Below are 22,132 nucleotides of genomic sequence, written 5' to 3' on the forward strand. Positions count from 1 at the left end.
GACGAGAACATTCAGCTATCATATTAGTTTCATAAATTAACCCTCATACTTGACGAGATTCGCTAAGTGTTTGTAAAACAGAGGTGATGTTAACCAAAATCAAGTACTCTTTTCCCAAGTGCGATGCAGCGTATTACCGCCATCTATCACAACAGTAAAACTTCGTATCAGACAGTTTCAGCAGAAAATGTCTTACATATATATAATTTTAAGACACACGTTCAAACACTTTAAGATAAGCTTTATTAATCTATTGGACTAATGAATGTAAAATGTGTTGTTTTTTTCCAACAGAGTCTATATTACGACAAATGCACTTATAAAACAAAGTGTATTACACTGTCTGCAGGAAACAATTTTTAAGCAAGTTTTTGTTGCTTTTTAAACTCTGAGTTAAAATATTGATAATCTTTTGAATTATTCCAGAATTATTTTACTAGTTTATTTATTCGATAGTCAGTTGTTTTATATGTTGTTGTTGTTTTGAATTAAGCACAAAGCTACACAATGTGCTATCTGTGCTCTGTCCACCACGGGTATCGAAACCCGGTTTTTAGCGTTGTAAGTCCGCAGACATACCGCTGAGCCTGGGGGGGGGTTATTTGTAGTTGTATCTAATGTTTTCCTCACAATTTGATGTTCGTAGTTATTTATATAGTTATAATTTTACTGGGAGAGATTGTGCAGATTCTCTGGGGAGCTCTAACATACAGATTAGCTAAGAAGACGTATAGTATCTCACAAAGCCAACTATTTCTTTATGTATATAAAGTTCAGTGATCCATACGACCATCTAATAAAGGGAAATTCAAAGTGATGATTAAAACCCTCAAGGGACAAGGTTGGGAGTGGTGTCTTAACGCGAGCGTCTCAGATAAGCGATTAAAGAAATACGTGGCCAAAAACTCACTTATCGTGACACGTGCTCTTGTTGATTCACGTCCCTCAGGGTTGGTGATTAAAAAGTGTGAGAAGTAGGATGGTATTTGAACGCTAATGTTTGGTCTCCGTGCTCTTTTTTCGATAAGCGCATATTTTATTCAATACTGTTCTAACAGTTTTCATGAAAATAGTGTGTTTCAGGCTGAATAAATATTTTGCAAAAGCACGCATCATTAATCGTGATAAGTATTTAGCCAAGTCCAAAATAAACAAAAACGACCTAAGAAGTTTTCCCTGCGGGCCAGGCCTAGTGGTGAGCAAAAACACATTCTGCACTTGGATTCATGATGAGTTACAAGTCAAACCCACTATTAGATTAGACAAGGATATTAACTTCACTCTAGTCTATCATTTCAAACTTATGGAGACTATGTATAACAGACACTGAATCATAGGTTCTACGGTTTGCGTCGTTTTACCATAAAATTGCGATATCTTCTTTGGGCCCGGGAATGTGTTAAATAAAAGTGGCACAAGAGGCGGCGGTGGGCATAAGCACTCGCAGGAATGTGCAAAAGGGGATTTTGGTTCCATACATTTCACAAAAAAATAGCACATATTACGACTTAAATATAACATCGTAGTTAAATTAAATATTTTAAATAATTTTAAATTGAAAATGTGTGTCTGTGCTTTAAACACGCATAACACAAATTATTTAGTCTGTTGACTTAAATTGTAAACGCTGATTCGCTAGATAAATGTTTTGTCTTCCCCTTCGAAGTAGTTCTATGGGCGTTCGTGGCTGTGAATACTGTTGAGTGGCTGCCTCCTGTCTCGTTTATCAGCCTTAAATTACGGATGGATAGAGCATATAGCCCGAGTATAGCTTCGAGCAAATTTCTGAAGCAAACAACCAAACAAAAACTGGTAAGGGCTATATATTCGTGTTTAGATTGATGTGAAAGTTAAAAAAAATAATAATATTTCCCTCCTGCAGTAGGCTAAAAATAAAAAAAGTTTAGAAATAAGAGCATTTTTCAAAATGTAAGATAAACGAAACTTAAAATGATTTATTTTTAATGAATTCTGCTTGCCGTAAGACATTAGTATTAAGCCTATTATATTTTTAACACTTCATCCTTTATTCAGCCCCTCTGGGATTTTAAAGAATTATATTTGTTTGTTTTGAATTTCGCGTAAAGCTACACGAGGACTACCTGCACTAGCCTACATAGCCCTCGAGTAACTTTGTGCGAAATTAAAAACAAAACAAACAAACAACTGGTTAGAATTGATACATTGTGTTTTATTCATCGAATTTTTTTTTTTTTCAACTTTTAGGACAAAAGAGCTTGTTGAGCGAGATTCGGACGCCGGGGGTTGATACTTACTAATCGAATTTGGAGAGCGGCAAGTTTACAGACTTGTAACACTGAAATACGGAGTTTGATTCACAGCCGGGGGCATTGCAGATAGCCCATGTGGTTCTGGTTCTTAAACAAACAAACCAAACTGATAGTTCTGTATTATCTAAGTATTACGTGAGTAATGCACTGCACATTATATATTATCTTGCTATTTATAATGTATTACCAGTTCTGTATAATACAGTTATAGCTTGAGTGGTGTACTATTACTGATACGTCATCTTTAGGTTAACAAAAAGAGAATTTGTAACTGACCGTTGCCGGGAACATGTCTTAGGGAAGAGATTATAAACAGGTACGGGATTGCAGGGGCGTTGCAGTTAGATGTTATATTATTAATTTGTATAGGTGTAAAGGTGTTGAATCTTTGTAGGATGGACGGCAACTGCCTGTTGTGAAGACACAAATGGAGAGGACGACGTTTCGAAAGTCTTCCGCCTTTCGTCTTCATATGTCTGAAGACAAAGTTTCATCATGAAGACTCTGCCTGAATAATTTATCAAAGAATATAAAGGTGTTCCTTTCGGTTGGTTTAATTTTGGTTTTAGTTGTTGTATAAGTAGGGCTTCTTTTAATTTTGCTTTGTTTATATTTGTTTCCCTACTTCGTATCTGGATGTTTTCTATGATTATGTTGTGTTTATTTTATGTGCAGTTTTCAAAAACGTATAAAGGTTGTTTTTTATGTTCTTTGATCTAGTTTCCATTTTTCTGCTTCTTTCTTCGTTATAGAAGTCGTGGCAGTTGTTGCATTGTATTTTATAAATTAAGTTGGTGTTATATTTGTCAGTGTAGTTTTTACATAGTATGGACTTTAGTTTTCTACCTGGTTTCTGAATAAATTTGGTGTTTACTGCAGTGCTGTGTTTTGTTATAAGTTTTCTCCATGTGCTGGTTATTTTTTCGCTGATGTCGGGTCCATATGGTATACAGCAGTATAAGCTTTTGTAGTTTGTTGTATCTTGACTTATTATTGTTTGTTTGTTGTTGGTCTAGATGTGTGGGTATAATTTTATCCACGGTTTTTAGAGTAAATTTGTTGATAAAGTGTTGTTTTATTTTGTTGATTTCATCGTTAATTTTATCCATAGTTTTGTGTTTATTTGGTTTCTTAGTATGTTGAGTTTTTGTTTTGTTTCATGTGCTGAGTCCCAGGGAATGTATAATCCAGTATGGGTGATTTTTCTGTGGATTTCTGTTTCGAATTGTGTATCAGTTTTAGTGATCTTGACATTAAGAAATGCTATTTGATTAGGTTTTTCCTGTTCACAGGTGAACTTAATGATAGGATGTATAGAGTTAACGTGGTTGAAAAACTAGATGTGTGTTCTGTAAACATGTATCCAGCAATTGTATCATCAACATACCTGTACCAGTATAGTGGTGGGTGTAAGGCTGAATTGGTCGCTTGAGATTTAACCTGTGTCATAAAAATGTTGGCTAGAACTGTGATACTGGATTCCCCATACTTACGCCATTTATTTCTCTGCTTTTTATTTGTTCTCTGCTTATCAAGTAAAAGTAAAATTATATCTCAGAACGGCTGATATGGGTTTCTCGAAATCAGAAGGTGTACTACCAGTTCTGTGTTATCCAGGTATTACTGGAGTGATGTGCTACTAGTTCTGTATTATACATGTATTACTTTGGTGATATACTTCCAGTTCGGTATATTTCAGGTATTACTTGAGTGATGTACCCCAGCTCTGTATTATTCAGGTATTACTTGAGTGATGTACTCCCAGCTCTGTATTATTCAGGTATTACTTGAGTGATGTACTCCCAGCTCTGTATTATTTAAGTATTACTTGAGTGATGTACTCCCAGTTCTGTATTATTCAGGTATTACTTGAGTGATGTACTCCCAGTTCTGTATTATTCAGGTATTACTTGAGTGATGTACTCCCAGTTCTGTATTATTCAGGTATTACTTGAGTGATGTACTCCCAGTTCTGTATTATTCAGGTATTACTTGAGTGATGTACTCCCAGTTCTGTATTATTCAGGTATTACTTGAGTGATGTACTCCCAGTTCTGTATTATTTAGGTATTACTTGAGTGATGTACTCCCAGTTCTGTATTATTCAGGTATTACTTAGCTGGTGTATTATTAGAAGTTATAAGAAAGTGAGGCTAAGGGCTTATAATATATTTCTTAATGCTGTCATTAGACAAAAATACTTGTCTTTGAACACACTACAGAAGCTATGGATGTAAAATAAGTTATACTGGTTCTTTTTTGTACGTTTTTTATGTTTAAGCTTAATTTCTTTTGACGTTTTACGCAAGAGAGATCCGTCTCTAAAGGGATGTATGTATCACTATGAAGGATTTGGTTGAAACACCAAAATAATTACCATTCAACCTTCTGTACTGGTTGGTTGTAGTTGTTACAGACTAGCTTAACTGGTTTTTGGTATGAAAATATGTAAAATAAGCAGGTTTTTATCTCTGGCATGAGACCAACTTGTATAAGGCCAACAACACGAATCATTTATGGAGACTGCACATGTGTGAAATAGTTGCAAAGAATTACGAAGGGTGATTTGTTGCTGGTTTTTCTCTTTAATAACACCTTTCTTTCAAACGTAATTGCAGGTTGAAGTCCACTGAGCGATTACATTGATAGAAATTCCATTTCTAACATCACTAAAGAAAAACGTTATGGGGTTTTTAGAATGACTTCAACCAAACGTCCATGTTAAGTAAACTTTCGTAACTCTCAATTATATACATATATATATAGACTATATAACAGTTTTACCTCAGCAGATATTCAGATTGCAAGCTCAATTTCTTAATGATAATCATGACGAATAACAGTTGCCCGAAAAGTCGTTGTCAGATAAAATAACAGTCGTGACATGTATTAAAAAATATTCCTTTTGTGTAGTAAGACAAAATTCAACGTTCTTCGGGTTACTACTATCTTACACGTTGTTAAAAATGTTTTTGCCTCAAGGCTACCTAGACGTTGATGACGAGAGTATATCTGTAATTATAGACAATTATAGTGGAGTATCCAACACCTGCTGGTGTCTTTAGGGCATGTTGCAGCGACTGAGTCTCGACGCCAGAGTTTCTAACTCGGTGAATCAGTCCAGTTTTTAGAGTTTTGCTGACTTAAATCGGAGCATTCTCATTTGTTCATGGAAATCATCGTTTGTTCGTCTAACGGCTTACAGAGCGTGTACTGAACAAAGTAACACTGAAAGTAACTGACGTGTGTCGATGAATTTTAAGTTACTTATCTGCCTGTTACAACATGTTAAACATTGGGTGATAGAGTTATGTGACATTGTATATGATAAGCAGAAAAGAAAATGTAACTCGGTAAGTTTGTCTGTTGGTGGTGATGACTAGCTGTCTTCCCTCTAGTCTTACTCTGCTAAATTAGGGACGGCTAGCGCAGATATCCTGTGTGTAGCTTTGCGCGAAAATATAAAAACATCACAATTTCTAATTATGAACTTAGGGAAAGCAACTCTCGTCTGACGGTTTGTTTGTTTTGAATTTCGCGCAAAACTACTCAAGGGCTATCTGCGCTAGCCATCCTAATTTAGCAGTGTAAGACTAGAGGGAAGGCAGATAGTCATCGCTGTTATGATAATTGATGTTATAGTGTTACAAAGCGTGTAGTCTGAATCAACTACTTGCGACTGGTCTAAGAAACGTGTCGTCTTCATGTTGAGTGACAACATTAATGTTAAATATGATATAAACTGAGAACGTTTAGTGTAGAGACATGATAAAAGTTTCTAGAATGCGTGAAAAAAATTGCAACCTTTTGACTGGAAGGACAGTATTTAGAAAGAAGTGTTTAAAAAACATTAGGCCTAATGCTGACCTAAACCCAGACATTAGCCACCCCCATCTTTGTAAGAGAATAATTTTATAATTGACAGATACCCTGAAATTAACATCAAGGATTGTGAACACGGTCGAAAATTGTTCCTAGCGTTATAAAAAAACTTAAGACGGGATTATCTGAGGAGTATCTCCCCCACTCATCAATTCATAGTTTCTAGCCAATGGGATAAACTAAGATATTTTCATCGTTTGGAGGAACACAGATGGCAGTGTATTGCAGAAAACAAAACTGTTATTCGGTTAATAGTTAACCAAACTATGTTGTGGTTACAGAAGTACCAGAATTGAGGTGTGGCCTCGACGAAGCCAACACAAGCCAACTACTTACTGCTAAACATGTTTCAGAGTATTTTGTTGTTATCAAGAACCCAGATGCCATGGTTCTCAGTATTGAATTTACCCATAATATTTCTGCGGAATCCTTTTCTTCTGATTGGAACAGGTGACAGCATCAAATATAAATTACTCATTCGTTCGAATCTCGCCCAGTCCCAGGCTTCGCTTCTTCAGATTAATTTCTAAAGTCACAAGGCAGGTGCCACGCCCAGTCCGATTGGCGAGGTTATGCTCGTTCATGGTACTTTGTAGGACAAAGCTCCAAACCTCTGGTATAAACGAATCGAAAGAAGTCATTGTCTTCCAAGTAAAAGTTAGATTTTAAATGTATTCTTCTTGTTAGAGCACCTATCTTCTCGCGGAATCTGGGTAGGGAGCACGAACCCTTAGATAAACAATACGGTCATCATATGCATGAAAAAGTTAAACCCACTTAAAAAAAAATAAACTTTGTTTCTTCCGTATTTCAATCGTCTACAACCTGACATGGTAAATAACTTCCGAAAAATAGTGAACTTTAGAACCACTTTTAACTAGAAGTGAATTTAAATAGCATATAGACATAAAACAGTGTAGATATAAATAGCACAGAAACATAAAGCACAGTGTCAAGGTAAGCAGCAGATAAACATAAAACAGCGTTTTAAATATAAAACACAGTTCAGATATAAACAGAATATACACATCAACAGCATTATAGATATAAAACAGAATGCCGATATAAACAGCACATAGACATAACATAAAATACAAACATAAACGCCATTAGACGGGAAAAGGATACAGATGAAAACAGCGTTTCTGTATGAAGTAGCATACAAAGAGAAGACAATATTTAAAGCATCAGAGACAAAGAACTAAGGTGCAGACAACAATAAGAGAGTAACATTCCACGGAGGTAGGACGTAACAAAATTCTTATACATATAGAATAAAAACAAAACTAAACTGGAGCGCTTCTGTCAGTGCGCATATAAAAGTGTTTAAACAAGATTTGGTAAATAGTTTGGTTATTACTTTCTTCGAAGTTGGTAAAACGCCCTCTGTTGGTCTTATATTTATGCCATTCACCGACATTTTCTGTGTCTTCTGCTGAAACAGTGCGTGATGTGCGTCGTCAAGAATAAACAAACAATAACTGTTGCTAAAAGTTAGAAGAGTAAAAACTATTTTTTTTTTATAAACTTATATTAGGGTTAATTGCATTTTACGAGAACGACGTCCCACATTCTGTGCTATCTTTAGAACTAATTCCATACTCGCGTATCCTGGTTAGTACAATGACAGACACTGAAGTCCCCACAGCAACAGGCTTCTGTGAAGAATGGCGAAGTGAGTCTCAGACTAGACATCTTCACAAACGTTCCACAGACACTTTACTGTTACACATACGATACCACCCACGACTGTATTTACACAGGCAAAAGTAAATGGTCAAATGCAATAGCTGTGATTCGAGTTCCCGCGGTCATTTTTCTGTACTGGTCACGGTGTTATTTCTCTTGGATGTTCCTGAGCCTCTGTCAGATGCTATTACCTGATTATTGCTGTGTTAAAGGTGCCAGGAGATATGCCCAGTTCTAATGGAAGGTTCTGTTTTTATTCATAGAAAATTCTCCTTTGTAGCCATAATCTTCGCTTTATAAATCAGAAGAGATCTTTTGGAATAATTTATATGTAATTTTGGAGCCAGTTTCTGTAATAAACGCCATACAGTACGAGTTTTTCCACGCCCAAGGAGCGTTCGTTCTCTTCGCGATATTGTAAGGACAGGTGGTTAGGAGTTCACTGTTAATCAAATATATACTACGGTTTGTAGTATTAAGACTAGTTAGTACAGACACCGATAATACCGTTTGTAGTATTAGGACTAGTTAGTACAGACATTGATAGTGCTGTTTGTAGTATTAGGGCTAGTTAGTACAGACACTGACAGTGCCGTTTCGAGTATTGGGTCTATTTAGTACAGATACTGATAGTACCGTTTGAATTTAGAAATGATAAATTAGAAGAGTAGCTAGCCAACATCGCCCACCGCCACCTTTTGGGCTACTGTTTATCAATAGATGGTGGAATTGACAATCACATAACAATGCCCTCATAGTTGAAAGGGCGAGCATTCCTTGATGATATTGAAACCCACGACCTGTTAATTGTGAGTTGAACACTAAGTAGCAGGGTCTGCCAGGCCTTATGAACGACTTTTGTCACTAACTTTTTTATTTACAGATTTTTATCTGTTACAAGACACATTACTTAGCTTGCCACTGTTAGGGTTTAACTTATTGATGATCTCTTTCTTTATGGTCCTGGATCCTCAACTTGATCCATATTCTTTTATTTTACACAGCCATTAAGAACAAGATATATCTCCATTTGTATATTATAAATCTCCTATCTAAACTTATCTTAACGATCTGAGTGTATGGAATTTTGTGTCGGAAAGAACTGTTATATCACCTTCCAAATAAAAATCAATTTTAGTGTTATTACCCACTATGCAACATCAAAAAATAATCAATTTTTAGTGTTATTACCCACTATGCAACATCACAAAATAGTTGTTTCAATTTTCTGCAGCTTTATTATTGGCCTTGACTGTCACGTGATTCACATATCTGTTTGTTTGTTTGTTTGTGTGAAGTTGAGTACAAAGCTACAGAAAAGACTGTCTGTGTTATTCTCTCTACGGGTATCGAACATCGAATTCTGGCGTTGCAAGTCCGTAGACATACCGCTGTACCACTGAGGGGAAAATTTCATAATCAAAATACGTTTGATACAAAACACTGAGCTCTATGTGTTTATAATTTGTAAGAACAATTTCTATAAATTGTAAGAAACTAAACAACACAATTCTTCTAATAAATTTCACTGCATAATTTATTAATGAACTCATTTTCTATTCTGGTTGTTGATCAAATAACATCTTTATTTACATCAGCAAATCCATCACTTATCGAATGACACAAGCTTCCCATGTTTACAGATTATGTCTAGTAAAATAATTGAATGATTTGATATGTTTTCTTCTTGGTTGATCGTCCGACTCAGTAATCCGACATGAAAAACAAAGCATAAGTAACATGAATAAAGAAAATAATATTATATTGAACAATATATACAAACTGTTTCAGAACCTTTAGGAAGAGAAATAACTTTTTACCCTTTTATTTACATGGAGAGTTATCAGTTATTAACAACTCTCTCTCTCCACAAAAACTAGGGTTACCTATCACGTGATATATTCACCTTAACTTCCTCAAGATTGAATTAATCGCTATATTATAATTTTAAGCTAAATTGTTTTTTATTATCTAAAATTATGACAACCGAAACATTTTCTTCTGCTGTCTAACATCTAAGCCTAACTAATATACAAAGGTATAGTATATGAGATGAAACGATTCAACGGTTTCATTCAGTTATATATCAAGGAAATCACACGGGTTTTGAATTTATATTTTAATAGCGATGTAGTAATAAGGGAAAGGTATATATATATATGTTTTGATTTATTATAGAAGCTCAAAGTTCTGCAAAGTTCTAGTCAATGACATCTTGTATTTCATGATTCTACAGCAGGAACGTGCAGCAATTGTTTGTCTATTGATATAGCGGATAATGGAAACATTACTGAGCTGTGTTACAAACGTGGGAAGATTACCATTAAGACGTCACATAGTGAGTTTGTTTGTTTTTGAATTTCACGCAAAGTTACACGAAGGTTATCTGCGTTAGCTACCCCTAATTTAGCAGTGTAAGACTAGAGGGAGGGCAGCTAGTCATCACCACCCACCGCCAACTCTTGGGGCACTCTTTTACCAACGAATAGTGGGATTGACAGTAACATTATAACGCCCCCACGGCTGAAACAGTGAATACGTTTTGTGCGACGGGGATTCGAACTCGCAACCGTCAGATAATGAGTCAAGCACCTGGTGAGCACTTTTGGAAAAGGATTTTTCATGTAGCAGCAGATCGAATTCATTTAAAGTTGTGATATACCTACTATATGTGAACCAAATGTTTCTAAATATCATTAAATTACTTTTACGAACACAATCACAGATTCACTCACTCAGTGAAACAACACAGTCTTTTCCACCATTTTTTGTTGTTTTTTCTACAGGTCGAAGTCGAGACTATGGTAATATTGAGAGGTGACCCTGTCTTCTCTCCTTGCCAAGGTTTATCGCTCTTGGCTCGTGCCCAAGGCACTATACCTGGACTTTGGTTCCTCAGACCTGCGAGGATGGCTGTATCAAACACTTCTTTCACATTTTCTTGTGTCAGGGCCGAACACTCTAAGTAAGCTAGGGCGCCGGCATCTTGGGCGAACCGCTGGGCTCTGTGCACCGGTACAGGTTGTTCTCCGGACTGAGCGAGTTCAAGCAAAACTTTTACATCGAAGCGCAGGTCACACTGAGTGCCGACCAGAATCACCGTGGCACAAGGAGAGTTATGACGGATTTCTGGAAGCCAGCGTTCTCTAACGTTGTGGTAAGACGTAGGACTCACCACGCTAAAGCACAGGAGAAACACGTGGGTATGGGGATAACACAGGGGTCGAAGAGAGTCAAAGTCATCCTAGAGAAACAAAGAAACATAAGTACGTCCTTAGAGAGTCCGCTTTTAGTCTTTGTAAAAATCTCCATTATGTAAACAATTAATATAATTAAATGTCCATTTATTATACAAATTCATTAAAAACAAAACAAACAGAAACAGACGTAGGATGTGTAGCAAAAAAGAGAAAAGTAAATGTAGACACAATAAATAAATAATTAAGTTTAGAAACAATATAAAAGAGTTAATTGGACAGATTACGAATGCTTATAATAAAGCACATCGTGTGTTCTATGTTGTGTTTAAACAGAAATTAGAAAAATACTATAAACGTAAAATGGTGTAGGTGTACATTTCACTGTTTATCTCTATCTTTTCTTTTCATGGCAGTTGTTGTTATTAAAATGTTAGAGATCTATCTACAGAAGCTGATAACAGTGTGGCTAAAAATAATATAACCAAAAAAAGGTGCTGCCAAAAAAAATTGTGTTCGATTAAAGGAATGAAAACAAAAGTGGCAGCGAAACTGGTAGCTACACTTATAGCACTGATAAGAATGTTACTGCAAATATTCATTCTTTAGTTAGGTAGATTTGTTTGCTTTTCAATTTCGCGCAAAGCTACACGAGTGCTATCTGCGCTAGCTGTCCCTAATTTAGCAGTGTAAGACTACAGGGAAGACCACCCACCGCCAACTCTTGGGCTACTCTTTTACGAACGAATAGTCGGATTGACCATCACATTATAACAGTGGTTCCCAACCAGAAGTGCGAGATAGCATTTGTTTTGGCCATCTTCACCTTTATTCTTAAATAAATAATTACTGTGAGGGATGCAAGAACATATTAAAATTTTTTAGGGGTACGGCGCATAAAAAAGGTTGGGAACCACTGCATTATAACGCCTCCACGGCTAAAAGGGCGAGCATGTTTGGTGTGACGGCGATTCGAACCTGCGACCCTTGGATTACGAGTCGAGTACCTCAGCCCCCTGGCCATGCCGGGGCCATTGGATTGACTGAGTTTTACTTTTCTTTTTTCAACTTGAGGAATTATGATTGGTAAATCAAATTTCGCGGCTTGGTTACCATAATGATGTAGCTTCCAATTTCATGTAGCTGCCATAATAATGTAGTTACCATAACAATGTAGCTACCAGTTTGGCCGTCAATTTTGATTTAATTCACTTAAGTCGCGTGCTCAATCTTTTTTCTTTTTTTTTGCACCTAAATTGTTTTTGAAAAGATATTATAACTTTTTTATCAATAGTCACCAACAAACCACAGCAGGTAAGAAAGTGACACTCGTTAGTAACCAACATTAGCTTTAGGATCGCAACCCTTTTATTTGGAACAGATCTATACTTTATACAATCAGTCAGATTATTTAAAATATATATTGTTATTTTCCTCTCTAAACATTTTTAATAACTTCCTTCATAGTAACGCCATGGAATCTAGATTAATAGTTTCTTATTATCACCTGCGTGCAATCGTTACATCCCGTATCGTATGAAACATCATTATTTACACTAATTGCCTAAGCTAATATCATGTGCTCCTAAAGGCTGTTTAATTAGCAGAATTTCGCAAAAGTTAGCAATGAATAATAACAATCCATCTGTATGAGTGTTTTAAAAACTTGAACTAGAAACTGATAAATCCACTTTGCTTGGCCTAACCAATACTTACGTATCTGCACGTGCATTCACCTTACAGTTTTGCTGCTTTAACTCAACCGTATTTAATCCAAATGACAATAAACTAAAAACGGTCCAGTTTTACTTTTAGTTGAAGCTGTAGTAAAAGTTTAGACCGATAGTTAACGTGATTTTTTGGTGTAGGCGTGCTCACAAATTTTATTCAAAATTGAGAGGTTTTTGTCGAATAACTTTGCACGTGTGGCTTATATTTAGACCAAATTTGACTACCTAATTGTAGGATATAAATATCAATCAGTGTATCAAATTTTTAAAAAAAGAAATCCATAAAAGCTAAATGTCTTTTTCTATCAAATAAAATTTCTGTACCTTCGATGAGAAGAAAGAATAAGACAAATTTGGAGATTTTATATCTCGTATATTTATTGATAGATTGCCTTGAGATCTGGCAGGTGAAGTAAGGATTCAGTAGAGAACATTCACTGGAAATATGTGAGGGTTTAGTTATCATAGTTCGAGCTACAGAAAGTGTAAAATATCACTCCTATATTAACAATATACACAGTGTGTCCTGCAAGTTGTTTTGACTGCACGACAAATTACAGAGTGCATAAATTATTACGCACAAGGAAGTACTGTTCAAGCAGAAACCCAATTTTCATTATGGAACATGTGGAATTATAACTGGAATTCACTGAACTTCTCCAGTGAATTACAGAGTAAAGATCTGTTGTGTTTAACTGGAGAAGTTCAATGAATTACAGAGTAAAGATCTGTTGTGTTTAACTGGAGAAGTTCGGTGAATTACAAAGTAGATTTGTTGTGTTTAACTATAGAAATTCGGTGAATTACAGAATAAGGATTTGTTGTGTTTAATTCAAGACGTTCGGTGAATTACAGAGTAAGGATTTGTTGTGTCTAACTGGAGAAGTTCAGTGAATCACAGAGTAAGGATTTGTTGTGTCTAACTGGAGAAATTCAGTGAATTACAGTGTAAAGATTTGTTGTGTTTAACTGAAGAAGTTCAGTGAATTACAGTGTAAAGATTTGTTGTGTTTAACTGGAGAAGTTCAGTGAATTACAGTGTAAAGATTTGTTGTGTTTAACTGGAGAAGTTCGGTGAATTACAATACAAAGATTTGTTGTGTTTAACTGGAGAAGTTCAGTAAATTACAGTGCAAAGAATTGTTGTGTTTAACTGGAGAAGTTCAGTGAATTACAGTGCAAAGATTTGTTGTGTTTAACTGGAGAAGTTCGGTGAATTACAGTGTAAAGTTTTGTTGTGTTTAACTGAAGACGTTCGGTGAATTACAATATAAAGATTTGTTGTGTTTAACTGGAGAAGTTCAGTGAATTACAGTGCAAAGATTTATTGTGTTTAACTGGAGAAGTTCAGTGAATTACAGTGTAAAGATTTGTTGTGTTTAACTGGAGAAGTTCGGTGAATTACAATACAAAGATTTGTTGTGTTTAACTGGAGAAGTTCAGTGAATTACAGTGTGAAGATTTGTTGTGTTTAACTGGAGAAGTTCAGTGAATTACAGTGTAAAGATTTGTTGTGTTTAACTGGAGAAGTTCGGTGAATTACAATACAAAGATTTGTTGTGTTTAACTGGAGAAGTTCAGTGAATTACAGTGTGAAGATTTGTTGTGTTTAACTGGAGAAGTTCAGTGAATTACAGTGTAAAGATTTGTTGTGTTTAACTGGAGAAGTTCGGTGAATTACAATACAAAGATTTGTTGTGTTTAACTGGAAAAGTTCAGTGAATTACAGTGTGAAGATTTGTTGTGTTTAACTGGAGAAGTTCAGTGAATTACAGTGTAAAGATTTGTTGTGTTTAACTGGAAAGTTCGGTGAATTACAATACAAAGATTTGTTGTGTTTAACTGGAGAGTTCAGTGAATTACAGTGTAAAGATTTGTTGTGTTTAACTGGAGAAGTTCAGTGAATTACAGTGTAAAGATTTGTTGTGTTTAACTGGAGAAGTTCGGTGAATTACAATACAAAGATTTGTTGTGTTTAACTGGAAAAGTTCAGTGAATTACAGTGTGAAGATTTGTTGTGTTTAACTGGAGAAGTTCAGTGAATTACAGTGTAAAGATTTGTTGTGTTTAACTGGAGAAGTTCGGTGAATTACAATACAAAGATTTGTTGTGTTTAACTGGAGAAGTTCAGTGAATTACAGTGCAAAGATTTATTGTGTTTAACTGGAGAAGTTCAGTGAATTACAGTGTAAAGATTTGTTGTGTTTAACTGGAGAAGTTCGGTGAATTACAATACAAAGATTTGTTGTGTTTAACTGGAGAAGTTCAGTGAATTACAGTGTGAAGATTTGTTGTGTTTAACTGGAGAAGTTCAGTGAATTACAGTGTAAAGATTTGTTGTGTTTAACTGGAGAAGTTCGGTGAATTACAATACAAAGATTTGTTGTGTTTAACTGGAGAAGTTCAGTGAATTACAGTGTAAAGATTTGTTGTGTTTAACTGGAGAAGTTCAGTGAATTACAATATAAAGATTTGTTGTGTTTAACTGGAGAAGTTCGGTGAATTACAATATAACGTTTTGTTGTGTTTAACTGGAGAAGTTCGGTGAATTACAATATAAAGATTTGTTGTGTCTAACTAGAGAAGTTCGGTGAATTGCAGAGTAAGGATTTGTTGTGTCTAACTGGATTTCGATACCTGTGGTGGGCAAAGCACAGATAGTCTGTTGTGTTTCTTTATGTTTGAAAATCTAACCAAAATTAAATGTAACATTGAATACAGAAATAGACAGTATATGTTCAGGAGATCACAAGTACCATACATAGGATAATACACAATAAATGTTTTGGTAAATCATTTTTCTTGGCTTGATATTTTTCGATATTTTCATCCAAGTAAAAAGTAATACACTTGAACTGGCCAAGGAGGACATATTAACATGAGATGAGACAAGTTCTTTGTTGATTTTGTTATGTTGACAAGAGTGTCTGAATTTCATCAGTAAATACGTTAATTTTACAGTACTTACACGTTATACAAATGTTTTCAGTCAAAATAAGAAAGGTGGTAATGCACGGTTTACTCATAAATTAATGTAAAATAGCACGTGTGTAAATGAAGCTGATGAAATTATAACTGGTACCTGAGAATGTTAGAGTGTGGTGCGGTCACATGAAAGGAGTGGTTGTTTAAGAAGTTAATTATTTCTAACTGAGGAAAACTGAACTAATAAGGTAACGGGAAACTGGTCGTTTAAAGATAAATTTATATTAATTATCTAGTACCAATAATGCTTATTGCATACGTAAATACCTTCGTAAAACTAGAGATAAACACTGTGAAGTCAACACAAACAATCCAATGAGTTAGATAAAACAATATGCCTACACCACAATCATTATAATTGTTTTGTTTAGATTTGGACATGCAGAATAGTGTTAACAGTTTCTAGAGATGAACATGTTATTGTAACTCAGAATTCACATGAAGTAACTTTTATAATTACTTCGATAAACATTATACTCAGAAGAGCAGTAAACCAAACTAACGACTGTTTCACTGAAGGCCAAATGAACTTACTAAATGCAAAAGAATATCTAGGATTGTTTGTTTGTTTTGAATTTTGCGTAAAATTAAACGAGGGCTATCTGCGCTAGCTGTCCATAAGTTAGCAGGGTAATACTAGAGGAAAAGCAGCTAGTCATCACCACCCACCGTCAACTCTTGGGCTACTCTTTTAACAACGAATAGTGGGATTGACCGTGACATTATAGCGCCCACACGGCTGAAAGGGTGAGCATGTTTGGTGTGACGGGACTTCAACTCGCGGCCCTCGGAGTACGAGTCGAGCGCATTAACCACCTAGTCAAGCCGAGCGCCTTAGCCACCTGGTCATGCTGGGCCATATATAAATATTTATTTAACGTTCACAGAACTAATCGCTCTTTGTTAATCATTAGCAAAAGATTACCTCCCCGGAACAAACTGTTTAACGGTTGAGGGGTCAGTAAACTTTTGGTCTGAGATTTTCAGTTCTGAGCTCCAGATGGTTAGTGGATCTCTGGAAACACGTGAATAGTGTAGAAGTATGAACAAAGTTGCTATCTTAAAAGGAGAGGTTTGGCTGATTTTAAAAGTAAGTAAGTGTCACTTTTATTCGGTGATTTTAAAGTAAAAACATAACGAACAAAATGAAACATGTTATGTGTCAACTGATTCACAAGATTTAGACTTACTGAGTTTCAGACCGATACATTTTATGTGTGGTATAATAAGTCCTGCGAAACAAATGTTTGGCTATTGTAAAGTTAGATTTCGACAGAACATTTGACCGCATAAATTGTAACTATCTGATTAAAGTTCACAAAAACATTTGCTTTTGAATAAAATATTATAAGAGCAGTTGACGCAACGTATAGAAATACTATGTTTTATGTAGTTTGTCAATCAGTTTTAACTTCAGCCATTCCTTTTAAGAGAAGTGTGAATGAAGAAGATCCAACGAGTGGATTGTTGGATTGTTTTTTATTTACATTAACTATAGAACATTTCCTTTATAATTTAAGAAAATAATTAATTTATCAAAGAACACTATCAAATTCTAGTAATCACCACAGACTTATTTTTATCATATGTTTTTATGCAGATAGCATAAATATTTGTGTTAGATAGGAAACAGAATTTAAAGTTGCTGAAAACACAACAAGGCAACTTGAACTATATTCTGGGTCAAAGTTTAATAAAAGTATCTTGATTTATTATCTAGTGCTTGGGACATGTACACAGAAAATAAGTCGGATAATGGAATAAAAGTTTTTAGTGTGCATTTAATCCAACATGGATTAAAAAAATTGTATGAACTGAAAAAGAAACGTTGTAAGCTTATTACAGTTTGGAAAAACCTCTTTTTAATATTAAAAAGTAAGTTATTAGATCTTAATAAAACCATCAATAGTAATATGTGGCATAGATTTCAGGTATTAGAATTTCCAAAGGCGTCGATAACTAATTTTCAGAGTGTTGTTGTAGAGTTTGTTTGGAGAAAAGTTACTGTATTAATTAAAACACATTATCTTTACCTTTAGATAAATGTAGATTGAACGTAACACAACTGAATGACAAACTAACCATTTTTAGAATTTGTCATTTCGAACGTGTATTACAAAAACCAACCAGTTCTCCCATTCGAATTACTATGGAAGCTATTTTTAAACAAGTATATCGACGCTTCGGTTTCTTTACAATAATTTTAATATAACGTATGGATCCAAGACAAAAGTTAGAGATATAAGAATAGTTTACTGTTGTGCTTTGAAACAATGGCATATGGTTAACTTCTTTTGAAACAATGGCATATTGTTAACTTTTTTGTTGGATTCGTATTCAAATAAACTAAAACAGGAAACCTGTTTTGTTGTTTTTCATGGTTGATACATAATGTGACAACAGTATAACATATTGCAGATAAGTAAAGAACTGTCAGATACTGTAGACAAGTAAAGAAGTGTCAGAAATTGTAGATAAGCAAAGAAATATCAGATACTACAAGTGGGTTTTCTCGACATCACTGAATGTCAGATACTCTAGATAAGTAAATAAATGTCAGATACTGTAGACAAGTAAAGAAATGTCAGAAATTGTAGATAAGCAAAGAAATATCAGATACTACAAGTGGGTTTTCTCGACATCACTGAATGTCAGATACTCTAGATAAGTAAATAAATGTCAGATACTGTAGATAAGCAAAGAAATGTCAGATACTGTAGACAAGTAAAGAAATGTCAGATACTGTAGATAAGTAAAGAAATGTCAGATATAGTAGACAAGTAAAGAAATGTCAGATACTGTAGATAAGTAAAGAAATGTCAGATACTGTAGACAAATAAAGAAATGTTAGATATAGTAGACAAGTAAAGAAATGTCAGATACTGTAGATAAGTAAAGAACTGTCAGATACTGTAGACAAGTAAAGAAATGTCAGATACTGTAGACAAGTAAAGAAATGTCAGATACTGTAGACAAGTAAAGAAATGTCAGATATAGTAGACAAGTAAAGAAGTGTCAGATACTGTAGACAAGTAAAGAAATGTCAGATACCGTAGATAAGTAAAGAAATGTCAGATATAGTAGACAAGTAAAGAAATGTCAGATACTGTAGACAAGTAAAGAAATGTCAGATACTGTAGATAAGTAAAGAAATGTCAGATACTGTAGACAAGTAAAGAAATGTCAGATACTGTAGACAAGTAAAGAAATGTCAGATACTGTAGATAAGCAAATAAATGTCAGATACTGTAGATAAGCAAAGAAATGTCAGATATAGTAGACAAGTAAACAAATATTAGATATTATAGGCAAGTAAAGAAACAGAAACATATTAAGTTAATCTTGCCGTTATATTTAGAGAATGATGAAAACAGGGAATATATATATAAAAATGGATCGTTTGGGTTGAGAAAATATTTTACGTAGAGGAGCGAACAACGTTTCGACCTTCTTCGGTCATCGTCAGGTTCACAAAGAACACGTTTTCGAACTCTGCAAATCAAATAAACACAACATAACCATAGAAAATACCCAAATACTAAATAATGAAACAAACATAAACAAACACAAAATTAAAGAAGCCTCATTTATACAACAACTCAAGCCCAAAATAAACCAACACAAAGGAACATCTTAAAACCTATAGTAATAAATATAATCAAACATCTAAGCACGCCCTCTACATTTCTATACTCAGTTACACAACCCCTTTCAAACATGTGGTCAGCTTCCGGTCAGTTACCTCTTTCTTTCTTTGTAAACCTGACGATGATCGTAGAAGGTCGAGACGTTGTTCGCTCCTCTACGTAAAATATTTTCTCAACCCAAACGAGCCATTTTTACATATATATTTTTCTCTACAAGTGGGTTTTCTCAACATCACTGAAAACAGGGAATGTTTGAACCTGCTAGTGACTGTAGTACAACATAATTGAAGCCTACTGCTAATAGTAATGGATTAAGAAGCAGAGAGGAGATATAACCAGTAACTAACAAGTCAATATATCTAAATTAAAACTACCAGTAAGAAAACAAACAGATAAACACCATACAGTGATGATTTGATAAAAAGGAGAGAAAAGTTCTGAATGAATATCATCCTAAACTACAAAAGGCCCCGGTATGGCCAGGTGGTCGACTAGTAATCTGAGGATCGCGAGTTCGAATCCCCACCGCATCAAACATGCTCGCCCTTTCAACCGTAGGGGCGTTATAATATGGCGATCAATTCCACTATTCGTTGATAAAAAAGTAACCCAAGAGTTGGCTACACTACTAAATTATGGACGGCTAGCGCAGATAGCCCTCGTGTAGCTTTGCGCAAAATTAAAAGAAACAAAGTTACCAAGGAACGTGTGGGAAAACACCATACACAAAAGTCTGGCCAAAAAACGTGATGTAGATATACAGGAGTTTGTTTGTTTGTTTGCTGTTAAGCGCAAAATCTGCACAATCGGCTAACTGTGCTGTGCCCACCACAGGTACCAAAACTCTGTGGAGACTTATGAATAATGCGCAGCCTTCTATGTCATGGTTAAATGAAAAAATATGACTGGTGATGAATTATTGCAACAGAGTAAATAATAAGTAATAATTAACATACGTATCGTACTTTATCAAACATAACTAGTTTTGAACGACTACGTCAACCGTATGATCGCTGGTGTTTAGACCCGTTTGAAAATATAATTCCAGACAGTTTCACGTACGAAACGTTATTATTACCTTAGTATAACTTATAGTTATTAGTATGAGGCATTAAAAAAACCAACATATTCCACAATCTAACATAATTTAAGAGTCAATGATATCGAAATTCATTAATGCACTGAAATCGCCGAACACGTGACCTTTAATAAAACGTATATCAGTTGAAGTAATGCAATATTATAACGAGAGAAACTGTGCAGAAGGCTGTACAAACTGCATCTCATAATCCAGGTTATCATCTTCGTTTCGAAAATAGTTTTGAACAAATATTTTTATTTTTGTTGGTTTTTTTACTGATCAGGTCTCGCTCATTAATATGCACCATATTAAATATTACTATATATCCTGAATTGCAACATCACATTCGTACCAAAGTTTTATTTTTGTAATCACTTATTGTATTTACCAGTTTCAAATCTTAGCCTCAGTAAAAATACAGTCGTTCGACCAATGAAACCTTCACATAAGTGGCACGAGCTTTAAAGCACGTAAAAGTGCAACTATGTTGATGTTGTTGTTTTTGGAATTTCGCACAAAGCTACTCGAGGGCTATCTGTGCTAGCTGTCCCTAATTTAGCAGTGTAAGACTAGAGGGAAGGCAGCTAGTCATCACCACCCACCGCCAACTCTTGGGCTACTCTTTTACCAACGAATAGTGGAATTGACCGTCACTTATAACGCCCCCACGGCTGGGAGGGCGAGCATGTTTGGCACGACCCGGGCGCGAACCCGCGACCCGCAGATTACGAAGCGCACGCCTTAACGCGCTAGGCCATGCCAGGCCCAACTATGTTAAAGCCACAATGGTGTGTTGAACCTGGAGGTGGTAACCCATTTTCCATATTCCTAGATTTGTGGGTTGTTTTTTACAGAAAATGTAGAGTTGTAAGCGTAGCGAAGTTAGACGATGAGACGAAGTTCAGAACAAACAAACAAACACGGTAAAGAATTAAAATGGAGTCTCGTCCTCATTTCCTGTTTGTTGTTTACTAAACACAAAACTGGTTTACCTTGGCTCTGCCCATCGCATGAATCGAACCTCGAATTTTAACGTTATAAACCTTCAAACTTACCACTGAGCCACTGGGAGAATATTTCTTTTCTATTCTCAATGTTTCGAACAACTGTAGATCACATGCGTTGAAAAAGATGGTGACTCTATTGTGGTTTTATTGGAGAGGATGAATGTGTACTCCTTTCACAACCGTAAATCTAATTTCAACCCTTTACCCCTGGTTTTCAGTCGATCGAAATAATCGATATCTTTCTTACTGGCTAAAACACGTGTATTACACTGACGACTGTGCTGTAGAACTTTAATGTCGAAATGTATTAGAGAACACAGCAATTCAAACAATATGAAATTCTTACTGATAAATATAAAGAGAGAGAAATGGCTGCAAACAACTATAAACATGTGCGCACACAGAAACAAACAAAACAGAAATAGCCTAGTTAAATTAAACAGACCAATTTACTTTGCTCGTTTCTTAATTAATCAAAACCTAAAGACCCGGTATGGCCAGGTGGTTAAGGCACTCGACTCATAATCCGAGGGTCGCACCAAACATGCTCGTTCTTTCAGCCCTGGGGCGTTATAATGTTACAGTCAATCCCACTATTCGTTGGTTAAAGAGTAGCCCAAGAG

The 22,132-nt window shown here is 35.2% G+C and overlaps 1 protein-coding gene and 1 long non-coding RNA gene across 4 annotated transcripts in view; one reads left to right on the top strand and one right to left on the bottom strand.

The window, feature by feature from the left end:
* Positions 1 to 1,245: 1,245 nt before the first annotated feature.
* On the top strand, positions 1,246 to 4,037 carry LOC143226556 (uncharacterized). 2 transcript variants are annotated; one of them, XR_013014671.1, is made up of 3 exons: positions 1,246 to 1,812; positions 2,227 to 2,607; positions 2,686 to 4,037. It is a non-coding gene; the product is annotated as an uncharacterized LOC143226556 (long non-coding RNA). The 2 variants fall into 2 exon arrangements; XR_013014670.1 differs by having other exon boundaries at positions 1,258 to 1,812; positions 2,227 to 2,426; positions 2,686 to 4,031.
* A 5,049-nt stretch (positions 4,038 to 9,086) lies between these two features.
* Positions 9,087 to 22,132, bottom strand: part of LOC143226555 (cell division control protein 42 homolog) — a 28,706-nt gene continuing 15,660 nt past the window's right edge. The window contains exons 3-4 of one of the 2 annotated variants that reach the window (XM_076457671.1): positions 10,598 to 11,106; positions 9,087 to 9,261 (exon numbers count right to left, since the gene is read on the bottom strand). In XM_076457671.1, coding sequence (XP_076313786.1) covers positions 9,102 to 9,261; positions 10,598 to 11,106 — 669 coding nt within the window. In that variant the 3' untranslated portion in view covers positions 9,087 to 9,101. Of the gene's footprint in view, positions 9,262 to 9,381; positions 9,566 to 10,597; positions 11,107 to 22,132 lie in introns of those variants that run through there. The other variant, XM_076457672.1, reaches the window with a different exon arrangement.

The sequence above is a fragment of the Tachypleus tridentatus genome, chromosome 9 (genome assembly GCF_004210375.1).
Source record: "Tachypleus tridentatus isolate NWPU-2018 chromosome 9, ASM421037v1, whole genome shotgun sequence".
NCBI lineage: Eukaryota > Metazoa > Arthropoda > Merostomata > Xiphosura > Limulidae > Tachypleus > Tachypleus tridentatus.